The sequence below is a fragment of the Artibeus jamaicensis genome, unplaced genomic scaffold (genome assembly GCF_021234435.1).
Source record: "Artibeus jamaicensis isolate MK-2021 breed Jamaican fruit bat unplaced genomic scaffold, CSHL_Jam_final contig_601, whole genome shotgun sequence".
Classification (NCBI taxonomy): Eukaryota; Metazoa; Chordata; class Mammalia; order Chiroptera; family Phyllostomidae; genus Artibeus; species Artibeus jamaicensis.
In genome coordinates, this window is record NW_026521902.1 from 1,241,319 (window position 1) to 1,254,758 (window position 13,440).

Below are 13,440 nucleotides of genomic sequence, written 5' to 3' on the forward strand. Positions count from 1 at the left end.
TGCTTTGAACCCTTTAATATGCATCATCATTTCTCTTAGATTAAATGCCAGGGCACATTCCTATCAGAGGCAGTTTGCATTTTTTTTTTTTTTGCCTGAAATGCTCTTGCACTTTAGAAAATGTAAGAGCATTTTATCTAGAAAAAAGATATAGTTTCTCCTTTCTTCCTTACCTCATTCAGGTCTGCTCAAATAACTGCCCTAAATGAGGTCTATCCTAAGGACCCTATAAAATTGCAGCTAATCTCCTGCCATTCCCCATCTGTTGAACCTGATCTATTTGTTTTTTGCATAGCACTTACCACATTTTAATATGCTATTATTATGCTTATTTTTTTTCACTTATTTTTAATAAAAGATTTTATTATTTTTAGAGAGAGGGGAAGGGAGGGAGAGAGGGAGACAAACATTGATGTGTGGTTGCCTCTCGTACACCCCCAACTGGGGGCCTGGCCCACAACCCAGGCACGTGCTCTGACCGGAAATCAGACCGGGGACCCTTTGGTTCCCAGGCTGGCACTCAATTCGCTGAGCCACACCAACCAGGCCTGCGCTTTTCTTACTATGTATAATTTTGAACATCTTTTAACCTGCTTTATGTTTGTTTTTATATCTTTTTTGTGACATATCTGTTCATGCCATTTACCCTTTTTCTGTTGGATTTGTAGTTGTATTATTGATTTCTAGAGGCTCATGTTATATTTGAGATTAGTCCTTTGTGATTTGAGATAGATTGTGTGTTTATATTTTCCAGTTTGTCACCTGCCTTTTGACTTGTAATCCTCAGTAAAGGCAGTGGCCCTGCAAGGTGGTTGGGTAGCGTCTGCTTTTTCCAAAGTCCCGTTGGAAGAGGAATGTCTTTGGGTTGGTGTTGCTTCCTTAGGGGTTGAGGGAGGATGGAGCCTTGCAGCTGGTGTCTCCAGGCTCTGGGGGTGGCCTCTTCAGAGAGGGCGGCTGTTTCTGGCCTGTTTGTGGTTTTCCTTGGGCAGAGGTTGTAGGGTCCTAGTGACATTAGAACCGTGATCTCACCCCAGTGCAGCCCCTACCCAGCAGTTGCACTTGGATGAGATTTCTTCTTTCTTCTGCCTTATTGGAATTTTATTTTTTGTATTTTAATATTTTTAAATATTTAAAAAATATTTTATTTATTTATTTATTTTTGGAGAGGGGGAAGGGAGGAAGAAAGAGAGGGAGAGAAACATTGATGTATAAGAGTAACATTGACTGGTTGCCCCTTGCACTCCCTGACTGACCAGGAATCGAACCCGTGACCTTTCACTTTGTGGAATGATGCCCAACCAGCTGAGCCATACCAGTCAGGGTGTCTTTTGCTCATTTGAATTTTAAAGGGATGCATTGCTCTTTTACTTGTTCGGGGGAACTATATATTAAGAGGGCAGACCAACTGGATTACTAAGAAAAGTTACTTCATATTTGGGAATTAGTATGTTGTGCCTTCTGCCTCTGTTCAGACGTGCGGCTATTTCAGAGGCAAGGATGGGTTTATTTTAGATAATTACCAGAATGGTGTCAGGGAGTTTCAGGCAATTCGGGGGATTTTCTGTGAGGATCATCTATTGTAAGTGAGAGTATAATCTGACCCCTCGAACCCACCCCCTTCTGTTCCAAAACACTTGTCAGTTTAACAGCCGCAGGGGAGTGGAAAACCCATGATTTGTTATTCAGAGCTGGAGATTGACAAATTGGGACAGTTTGAGAGCTTTGGGGGAGGGGCCCCAGACTACCCTGTGGAGGTCCCTAAAGGATGGTCAGGGGGGCCAGTGAGAACGGTGGGGCCAGGTCAGGTCTGGCAAGGCTTGGAATTTGCAAATGAGGTCAAAGAGAAAGGGAACTAGGCTTGAATGAAGGTAAGAATGGAAGGTCAGCCACTGCCAGGCACCCAGAACTTGCAGGGGGAGTGGCTTTCTGAAACGGGAGGCTGGAGTCTGACGACAGAGTTGGATGGGGATGAAAGTCAAGGCTGTTGTTTCAGATCTTGGCTGCTGCTTTTGGCTAAGGAGGAAGAGTAGAGGTGAGCTCTCAAATCTGATTAAAGGTTCCTTCCTCTCTGCCTTTTTAAAAATATCCAGCAGCCTCATTTTAATTTGCATATCGTTCAGAGGAGAGGAAGTGCTTTAATCAGTACTTCTAATTCTGGAAAAGGAGAGAACCTGCTGCCATTCTCACACAGGCACACAGAGTGCCAGGTGATCCAGGTCAGGACCGAGGCGCCTGCTTACGACCCCAGGTTGTTGGGCTAAATCACTTCCCCTCACTGGGAAAAGAGACTTCTATTTTTCTGCTCTGATCTTCCTTTCTCTTTCTGCCTCCTTTTTTCTCTTCATTTATTCTTTCTTTTCTTTTGTTTCCCTTCCCTTCCCCCCCTTCCTTTCCCTTCTTTCTTTTTTCTTAGAATGTGCTTTTGATGGCATATCTTGAAGGAATTTTATATCATATTTTCATTATCCTGAGAGCTGTTGTACAAAGGATGGAACTTTCCAAAGACCTCTGCCTTTCCTTGGGCCACAGCTGCATCCTCGTTCTCTCTATTTTTAAGTTAACTTTCCGCCTGGGGAATGGTCCGCGTGGCCTTGGTGTTCTTATGAGCAAGTGTCAGGAGCCTGGGGCAGGCAGGTTAGCCATCCTCTCAGCTGCTGTGTGGGGTGCACCTGCGGGGAGGGGCAGCACTTCAGAGACCTCCTCCCAGGTGGTTTGAACTCATGCCACAGTTTTCCATTTGGAATCGTCTGTGTACTGATGGTCCACAGAGCGCATGCAGCAGGGGGTCCGTGCAGGTGGGAGCCCTGCCGGGTAGGAAGGGATAGAGAGAGATAGGACGTGGGCTCTGACGGCCTCTGCAACTGTCCAGGAAGCTCAGCCAGGCTGAGGTGAACAACACAGGACATTGTGATGTCATACATTCAGTGCAAGATAACATGACAAGAAACACTCCTGTGTACAGTAAGGGGACTGATTCAGAACCCTCCCAACCAAAGCAGTTTTCTACCTTTGTTTGAAACTCACATAAATCTCACTAAAAAGGCCTGAACTTGAGTGCTGTAGAGATACATTGTCAGTGCTCGGAGAAGGACGAGAGTGTTAGGGGAAGGCCTCTGGGGGGAGAGGGACAGGAACTTGGCCCCAGAAGATGAGCAAGATTCAGAGGTGCAGGCCAGCACAAATGGCAAAGGGGCCCTGCAGAGGGGTGTAGAGTGGACCGAAGCACAGGGGAGGAAAGGAGCCTGCGTTCCTGAGCAGACCAGCGTGTGCCAGAAGGAGCTTGTGAAGGAGGCTCAAGGATGTGAATTTGCATTGGGTGGATGCTGGTTGCCCAGATTGGTGACAACAGCAACAGCCCTGAGCAGACAGATGGAGAAAAGGGCTCATTATGGCTCCTCGTGTGGGTACCTCTGTTCTTCTCCAAACGCAGCCCCTTGGAAAACACTCTCCTTTCTTCCTCTGAGGTTCCTCACTCTGAGGCCAGAAACCTGCTGACAGCCTCAAGCAAGAAGTACTGGTTTGAAAACTTGCGTTGTTTCCTTCTTTCTACCCCACTGAGGTTGGTCGGAGTCTGCCCTGAGGGGAAACCCAGGGTGCTCCGAAAACAGCAGTGACATAAAAGGCCTGACAGATGGCAGCCCCTTCCCTCAGCACGGCACTGAGGGGCCACCGGAGAGAGTTGGTAGCACTAGTGAACCTGGCATGCGCCCGCAGTTCTAGCTGACCATCTGCCCCGCCCCGGCAGAACCTCCTCGCCCCCAGGGGTCAGATTTGGGGGAGACGGTAACAGCTGTTTTTCTCTGCTAGGGGAATTGATCCCTATGACAAGCCAAACACCGTCTACATCGAACGGCATGAGCCATCCGGTTACTCCACCGTTTTCCGAAGTACAGACTTCTTCCAGTCCCGGGAGAACCAGGAAGTGGTCCTTGAGGACGTGCGGGACTTTCAGCTTCGGGACAAGTACATGTTTGCTACTAAGGTGGTGGTAAGTTTCAGATGCTAAGCAGTAAACTGCTTGGAGTTTCCTTTCTGAGGTGTGGCGTTCTGTGATCATGCAGGGGAGTTCACCCAAGCAGGGCCTGATCGCTGGGCCTGGGGGGCGTGACAAGGGTACCACTGCAGGCATCCTGGGAGGTCCAGGGCTGCGGGAGCTTGGCCACACCCTCGCAGTGTCTCTAGGCACCTGCTTGTTTTCCATGCATCCTTGACAAACATGTATTTCTTTGAAATCCTAATGAAAAGAATTCAGGAGGGAGGGATGAGGCTCAGTAGCATTTTTCATTAACTTCATTGCCCGATTTCCTTTCAATTTAGGCCAATTTCATTGTGAATTTTGACCCCATGTTAACTTATATGGCTCATAGAATGTGCAGTCTTTGACCAACAGGGAGTCAGTGCTCTAAGAAAAGCAGTCATTAAGCTTCCAGCTTAAATCTCAGTCTTTGGGAAAATTTTCCCCTTGATTTCATGGGTGGGAGCCAGATAATGAAATGGAGAGCTTGCTCGTTGGAAACCAGGGTTGTTGACTATTTAATAGGACTTGCCTTGCAAAGGTGTCAGATGGTAAGTGGCAACGACACTGCTCTGTGCAAGGGAGAGAACCAGGCTCTGTCGGGGCAGGTGGGACAGCTGGACTGGTGTTACAGGACAGACTCAGATGCCGTGGGGTCCCTTTGTCACTGTGGAGCCTTTGCCTGCCGCCAGGGAATTGGAATTATGACTCTCAAGGCTAGAGTTTGGTGAAAAGGAAATAAACTGTTAATTCAAAAGTTATACAGACTTAGAGTAATGACTTAATGTCTTCGTTAAAATCTCAAAGTCCCTTAAAACATCCACAAAACCACAGTCCTTCCTTCCCTCTTTGCCCTGGCAGACCAGTCTTGAGTACCATGTCTCAGGAAAAAAAAATTCTGCAGCTCACTTCTGGTTCCTCTCGGTCATCCGTGCTTGGCCGGCAGGCCTCCTGTGGTTCCCAACACCATCAGGGTGTCACTGCAGCGATCTCCAGTTCTCAATCCAAACCCTGTGGCACCTCCTCAGGCCCCTCTTTCCTTCCCTGCAAGATCCCACATTGTCCTTGTCCCTAGTCCTGCATTGTCTCTCCTGTCATCTAAGCTGTGTGGTAAAGGGATCCCGAAAACCACGTGCTTAGCCCCTGCATGGCTGGCACGCCTGGGTTTAAAGACCTGCAGGAATCTTCCTCTGCAAGCCCATTTCTGACTCCTCCTACAATCTGCTACACCTGCCAGCACTCCCACATTTTTCCAGCCTTTCTTGGTTGTCATAGTAAGTCTGGGCAGGTGTGGCCCTGTGGTAGGGAGCAAACCATCTCCAAGCTCTCACACAGGCAGTGTAACCAGGGGGAGCTGCCTCCCAGTTATGTCATGGGTCCAAGTCACTCCCATCCCCCTGGCTCAAAGCATGGCCAACGCTACTTAACATATCTATGAAGCTATCCAGCTGTTATAAATATATAAAATGACCATTTTTTGCAGTTATTTGCAAAACTGTTGATATGCAAAATAACTGTTAATGGCCCTGCTTCACTTGTCCCAACCCCCAGTTCAGACTTGTAGGGGTGGTGATATCCTGTATTTTTATATTTCCTGGACACCTGAGTTCTGGACTGCATTTCAAATTCTTCATTTGAGGGGGGTCCTGGCTGCACCCCATTACACTAGGGGCTGTGAGCCGGCTGACCTAGTGGGCCTCAGGGCTCGTGAGGCCACTTTGCTTCCCATCACTGTTAACCTGAGGGATGGAAATGAGATGTCCTGTTTCCCTCCGGGTTATCCTTTATGTGACTGGCAGCTGGCCAGGTAGAAGCAGGTCAAGCGCTTTGGAGTTCTAGGGCATAGAGAGGGCCAGCCCAGAGGGAATCAGGGTGGAAGGCTGGAATGAGGAGAGAAGACGTGGGGGGCTGGAGACTGGGGGTTCCCCATGGCATACCAGGGGAAGTGGCTTTTTCAACCACTTTCTTCTGCCAGGCTGGGTCCTTCAGTCGCTCCCTGGATGTCCCTTCCTGCATGCCTGTCGATTTGTTTTTCTTTCTCACACACAGACACACACGGAAGAACCTCTTGACCTCCAGGTGGGCAGGTGTGAGCTCCTGCACCATCTTGAAACTAGCAAAAAAACCCCCTGGGATTTGTGCTGTCACTACCAAACCCAATAATCAGAGACAGGGATTGAATCTTTATGGGCGCTTTATTCAGAGGGCTGGCGATCCAAGAAGATGCTGGGTTCATATCCTAATGGACTGTCTTAAATTCCATATTAAAATGGTTCTTTTTATAAGGAGAACGAAGCGTAGGTAAGGGGTTTGAGATTCAGTGAAAGTTAATCGGATTAAAAAACTGCAGTATTCTCACCCTGGGTGGTGGCCTTTAGCTGTGTACTGGGTGGTGGGCGTCTCCCCCTGGAGCACATAGCTCAGATTCCATCCTGCTCGCTGTCCTCCCGAGACTGCTTACAGTCTCCTGGTAGAACTGCTTGTGATCTTGGAGTCAGGGTGGGTCCCACCTTCAGTTCCTGGAACAATAGCTTTTATTTGCACTGATTACTAAGCTTATTAGCTATCACTTAAACTAAAATTTTCCAACTCTTGAGTCCCTGATCAATTTCTGAGTTTTCAGAGTTCATAGGTCTTCTCTGTTTTAGTTTTTTAGGTCTAGATTTTTTGGTATGATTTTAATTTCTTTCTCTTCCCCAATCCCTTCCTTCCTCCCTCCATTCTGAAAGGAGGGAGAGGCAATGGAGAGAGAGGGAGAAAGAGAAACATTGTGGTTCTACTTACTGATGCATTCACTGGTTAATTCTTGTATGTATGTGCTCTGACCAGGGATTGAACCCACAACCTTAGTGCACTGGAACGCTGCTCTAACCAACTGAGCTACCTGGCCTGGGCTATTTTTAATTTCTGAATTTTAAGGCACAGGGGCTGATTCCCAGATTTGTCCTGACTGAGTCAGGAGTGATGTGGAGAACAGTTGTACATTTCTCTTAACTCTGTTATCCCTAGCTCTCACACCTGAGGGTCTAAGTTATATGAGAGGTGGAGCTTGCTGTGCCCTCCATTTTCACCTAACAGCTGTGCTTGTGTCCTGGCTGCAGCTGAGGTGCAGGGAGCCCGCGGTTCGTCCTTGCTGTCCCTGGCCATGGTAGGTCGGGCACAGTGTCCATAGTGGGCGTCGTTGCACAGTCCCCACCATAGTGCCCAGTGCGTGGTACATGGCCAATGTGCAGTGGAGTTAAGTGAATACATGAATATCACTCTTTCTTGCCTAATTTTGAAAGCGTTGGCTAGCAGATTTTGGGGAGGTTGAGAGGTTATAAAAATGGCGCACTCTCAGCTCTCTGTGTGGCTGACTTATTTGTGGCACAACTGGAGTTGGGTGTCGGCCTCTCCCCTCAGCACCTGCATGAGCCGCCAGACCCCAAGGTGAGCCGGGCCGGCCCCTGGCACTTGTCCTCAGGTGTGGTCTCAGGAGCACCTGTGGCCACGTCGCAGTGGTGCACTTAGGCGTGCTGGGGCCCCAGCGCATTCTAGGCCCCAGGATGCCTAAGAATTTTCCAAATTTGAGAAACTCTTCTCTGAGGTCTTCTATATGCAGAAGCTTCTAGTAACAGTCAATTGTATTATCAAAGAAACATTTCTCAACGGATGGATGAGGAGAGAAGAAACCCAGCCGGCAGTGGAGAAAATGGGTATTTTCCTGCTGTTCGTTACGCTAGGCTAGTCAGCTAGGAGGATGGACGTGGGCCTCGTTGGCTCAGCGGGTCCATTGGAGTGGTCAGGCCTGCAGTCACGACTGACTTCTTTTCTGGGCCCGAGGGCTGTCTGGATTCAGGAAAATCTGAACGACTTCAATGTTAAGTGGATTCGAGTCAAACTAGGGCAGTCCAGGAACTAATTGCAGAGCAGGGAAAATTGGGTTCGGGCCGTGTTCTCTCTGCTGTTTCCATCACCGTGAATAATGAGGTCGTCTGCCAGCCATGTCTTTGGGACGGTTCTGGACCTGAGCCCTTTCCCTAGTGTTCTGGATGCTGCAGTGCCTGCTGGCCTGGCTCCCAGGTCAAATGTTCTTGTGGTCTGATGCGCTTCCATTTTTTTAACCCAAGTTTAATTTTTATTCCTTGTTTTTTGGACATGATATTCCTCTGTCTTAACAGGCCCCCTCATGACGATGGGGCTGTGACATCGAGGACACGACCTTGTGCACAGCGGCAGCTGAGAGGCTCTCTGCCCTCTGCGGCCTCGCCACCTGCGTGCGCCTGAATGCCAGGCTTGGGCTGCCCCTTGCACGAGTGTTCGTCCGCAGGCAAGGGCCTGGTGCACGGGCTTTGTGGAGTGCCTGCCCTGTCTGATGGTCTGCAGCCACCCCTGGCCTGATGCAGACCCTGTGTTCTGGAGCAGCAGTTGGCAAACTGTGGCCCCGCACTTGTCAGTCATGCTTCCGGGAAACAGTCATCCACACTGGTGTGCGTGAGGTTTGTCACTGCTCTCACGTGTTGGTGGCCCAGTGGAACAGTCCCACAGAGGCAGGATGGCTCAGACCTTTACAGAGAAACATCTCCAGCCCTTGTAGAGACAGGATTCTGAACCTGCCAGTCAGCACTGGGCAGCCCAAACCCTCAGAGGTATTGGCCCGACAGGCCGGTCGCAGGCCTCCAGGGCACGCCTGCAGCATATTCAGAAGTCTCTCCTGGCCTCTCATCTCCCTAGAGAGCTCATTGGCACTTTTGCTGTTTAACCAGTCAACCACTAGTTTTACTGTTGAAAACCAATTTCTAACCCGAATTTTGCTAATTTAAAGTGTAATGTTAATAGAGAAAACAGAAGAGGTTAATTGCCTCTACACTGTGAGCTTCGACATGAGAAGTTAGCTGACCAAAACTGGTGTGTTGATTTCAGGATAACTGACCAGAACCAGCTGTTGGCAAATTATTTTAATTATGGTGCTATTTGAGTATATGCAAACATTAAACTAGATATAAGTACCTGCTGCTTATAACTCATGCACAATTATAAAACCCAAACATATTTACAGACTAAAAAATGAAACGATAAAAGCAGTACATTCAAAATTAATTTGTATAACACTTGTACTGAGATGTAATTCATGCCCCATAAAACTTATTCTTTTAAAGTGTACAGCTCATGGTCTGTAGTGCATTGGCAAGGTTGTGTAGTGCTCATCACTGCCTCATCCCAGAGCACTGTCTTCACCTCAGAGCAGACCCCAAACTCGGTAGCATCACTTCTCACTCCCTGCCTCCCGGCCCCAAGCAGCCACAGACCCAGTTCTTCTGCCCTGTGGATTGGCCTGCTCTACACATTTTATGTACAGGGAACCATAGCACATATGACCCTTTGTGACTGTTTTTTTTCTAAGTATGATGTTTTCGAGTTTCCTGTGTGTCATCGCGTGGATCCTCAGTTAATGCTTTTAAGTTGACTGCTTCTGTCTTCTGTCAGTTCAGATCTCCTGTTGAACCTCTTCAGTGGATTTTCTTTTGAGTTATTGTACGTTTTTCAACTCAAGAATTTCTGTTTCTTTTTTTCAGTAATTTCTATGTCTTTATTGATTTTCTCTACTTGGTGACACAGGGTTCTTATGCTCCCCTTCAATTCCCAAGACGCGATTTCCATTGGTACTTGGAGCACATCATCACAGAAGACTTGCATTTTCTGTGTGAGACCAGTGCTCGGTCTTGCTCAGGCACAGTGTGTGCTGACTGTGTGTGTGCACTTTGCTGCTTGCTTGTCTTGTTGTTGAAAACAGGACATTTTTTAACTTCTTATGTCAGAGTACCCCTTCCCAAGATATTTTCTTGTTGCTTTTTGTTATTGTTATTGTTGTTGCTGTTTTTGTTTTGTGTTTTCTGCATTGGTTTTGTAAAGTTTCTGTTCTTCATTGTGTATGGCTCCTGAAACGTTGGATGATGTAGCCTAATGTTCAGGTCTTGGCTGAACAGAGGTTTCTGTAAACACTTGGAACATATGTCTTGCAGCCTTTGTGGAGGCCCCTGGGCAGCCTGCAGCTCTGCCTTCTCCTGGACCTCCTGCTAGTGTAGAGCCGCAGGTCCTCAGCCAGCCCAGAGAAATCAGAGGAAAAAGGCCCCTACTGGTCCCTTCGTGAGAACGCTTGCAGCCACATGCGCCTGACCTGGTGGATGCCTTCGTCCCCAGGTTTCCCTTTTGTGCGTTCTAGTTACCCCCCGTTAGTGAACTCCAGGGTGGTTCTGCTTCTCCAGCCATTGGGAGGTTAAACATTCATCAGTTGTCGAGGTTTTCCGAAAATGCCCTGACTGCAGCTCTGTCCCTGCAGTAAGTTAAATCAGGTTACGTTAGGAGGAGAGCTGAGACTGCAGCTTTCAAGTAGGCCCCTCGTGCAACTCACTCTGACATTTAAAAATCTACATAAAAGAGCAGCTTATACTGACCTGGCCCCCCCATGGGCCCTCATTAGGCCTCAATATCCTTGACTTGGGGTAATGTTTTTTGTAGCTGTCTACCTACTGTTTTTTTTTTTTTTACTGGACTATTTTAAAGCAAATTCCAGATATATCATTATGGCCATAGAACATTTAGTACAGAGCACTGATGTGGATGGTGGTGCTCTGCTGAGACCCGGTTAGGGCTTCAGCACAGAAAGGGCGGTGAGCGCTGCAACCCACACGGGGCGCCTGTGCACAGCCTCTGGCAGCCCCTCCTCCCACCAGCTTTCCCTGAGCAGCGTTCAGCTATGAGTGGCCTGTGACATCCTTTGGTCTTTGCTTGGTGATGTGTGTCATTTATTTAGTTTCTTTCTGCTTTTTGCTCCTTAGTTTCTCATTTTTTTTTCTACTGCTATAATGCGAAACATAAATGTAAATGCACTCTCTGAAATTCAGATTATTCCAGTACTTATATTAATTTACTTTTACTCATCAGCAATGAACATGCCACATGATAAAAAGAGTTCATCATAAATTATTAGGCCCTATAATATTGGCATATGAAACAAAACATTCAAAATGCTGCCAGATGCTGGTGAAGTTGTGTGTGCTGGTATTAACTGGCATGCCTTTCGGGAAGGCATTTTTATTGTCTATCAGAATTGAACATTTGACCTAGGAATTCTAAGAATATCCTGCAGATGTCCCTATGTCGCTCTCAAAGAGGCGACACGCACGCGTGTGTTCATCGAAGAGTGCTCCTGGAAACGACCTCAACACCCACCAGTGGCTGTGAAATGAAGGTCAAAGTGCACTGTTAACAACAAAGTTAAGTGGTACAACAGTCAGTCTATTCATGACCAGAGTTGAGAGGCATTCCACGTGTGACCGTCTGTGCGTGGAACCTGGAGCCGCAGGTGTTGCTGGTGTTGTGTGAGGCTGTAGCACACACTGGCAGTGCAAGTGCCGCAGCAGTCAGTGCCGCCCGGAGGGAGACCATCTGGGGTGGAGCTGGCGTCCTGGGGACCAGCTCCGAGCGTCTGTCTTTCTGCTCTGCCATCTGCACGATGGCTTCCAGTGTCAAGGTTCCCTCGTGGTTCAAGACCTCTTCGAGGCTTTACTGGAGTTAGGAAGACCACAGACAGAAAGGCCGAAGTAGGATCCTTTTTAGCTTCTTCACTCCCTTATTTAAGCAGCCTCCCGAGAAACCAGCACAATGCTTGTGTTAATTAGTACTTAGTCACATGACCACAGGTACTTGCACAAAAGGAAGAGAACCCTCATCTTTTTTTAAAATGTGTTTTTCTATTTGGATGGTTGACATCCAAATAAATTCTGGTTGACTGGATGGTTGACATCGGTAGTATTTATATTAGTTTCCAGTGTACATCATAGTGATTAGGGAGTGATATAATTTAGAGTGTTCCCCTGCTATTTCTAGTACCTGCCTCACCCCACATGTAATTATTTCTGTATTATGGACTGTATTCCCTGTGCTCTGCTCTGCGTCACTGTGACTGTAACTGCCAGTCTGTACTTCATAATCCCTTCACCTTTTCACTCAGCTCCGCAGCCCTCCCTGACTTCAGGAACCATCAGTTGGGAGAACCTCAGTCGTCCAGAATGGAGAGTAGGGTGCAGAACTTCTGCATTTTACCTTACACCTGTCTGCCTGTTGCAGGCTTTCACGAGCATGCTTCACTTTTATAGTAACTGTAAAGAACAACTCAACAACAACAAAACCCATGGCTTAGTAACAAAAAGTATTAGGGCCCTATAATACATCTTACAATCAATAGTGTGGCACACTTGTTAATATTTTTCTTGATGGCAGTAAAATATTGTAATAACTGTTTAGGAATATGTTATGTGTGAGCTGCCTTTTCCAGGTTTGGGAGTAATTCTCCAGAAGGAAGTGGGGTGAATTTGCTTCGAAGGTGTTTTGACCTGCGTATCCAGTGACTGATTGGCAGTTGTGGAATGAGGCCAGCCTCCTGCGCAGCCTCGGCGCTCAGGCCTCCCCACCGCAGGTGTGCAGCACCTGTAAGGAATGGGTCTGGGGCCCACTGAGAGCAACAGCTCCTTTCTGAGATGTAACCGTGGCAGGAAGTAGTGAAAAATACAGAGCACAGACATGTGCGTGTCATTAGCATCGTGTGTTCATGTATATTTGTAAGGGTTCAAAGGGGGCTACTTAAACTAATCGTCTGACTTTTATATGCAGCTGTTTTACTAACTTAAGGGATTTTGGAATGTATACATATTTTGCTGCAAACTATTTTTTTGTTCAGGTAATGCATTTTACATATTTTTAAAATTTTTTATTTATTTATTTTTAGAGAGAGGGGAAAGGAGGGAGAAAGTGAGAAAGAGAAACATTGATCATTTGCCTCTTGCATGTCCCCAGCTGGGGACCTGGCCCAAAACCCAGGCATGTGCCCTGACTGGGAATCGAACTGGCAACCTTGTGTGTCGTAGGCCAGCACTCCGTCCCCTGAGCCATACAGGCAGGGCTGCGTTTTACATTTTTAACACGTCTGTCATTTCCTGTGGTCCCATACTGAGCACAGACTATGAACGTGGTTTTCAGGGTGCCGTTTTGGAAAAGCAGTCTTTCATACTTCTCACCTGGCTTCTTTAAAACACACTACTTTAATCCATTTGTTCAGTGGTAGTTTGAATACACATGCACGTGCATCAAATGAACCAGAAATAACTTTGTGTTCATCAGTTTGTTCTTCACATGGGACTTCCTGGGCACACATGAGCGTAGGGTTCTCAGTCGTTCCTTGCTCTACAGAAATTTAAAGTCCATACTAAACAGCAGAGAATAGTCCAGGAAAAATGAAGCCAAACTAACTCCTTCTGGCAGGGGCCCCGCATCCCAGTGCGTGTCATGGTCATGCATGTGACTGTCTGCATGAAGCTATGTTTACCTCTTCAAACTGCAAAGCCACATGGATGTGCTTCCTGCCCTTTTTCAGGTCATTGACCCTT

The 13,440-nt window shown here is 47.4% G+C and overlaps 1 protein-coding gene across 3 annotated transcripts in view; it reads left to right on the forward strand.

The window, feature by feature from the left end:
- SORL1 (sortilin related receptor 1) overlaps positions 1-13,440 on the forward strand; it is a 161,809-nt gene that overhangs the window by 40,885 nt on the left and 107,484 nt on the right. For all 3 annotated transcript variants that reach the window (XM_053670663.1, XM_037131699.2, XM_053670662.1), the window contains exon 6: positions 3,808-3,988. In XM_053670663.1, the coding sequence (XP_053526638.1) occupies positions 3,808-3,988 (181 nt within the window). The remainder of the gene's footprint in view (positions 1-3,807; positions 3,989-13,440) is intronic.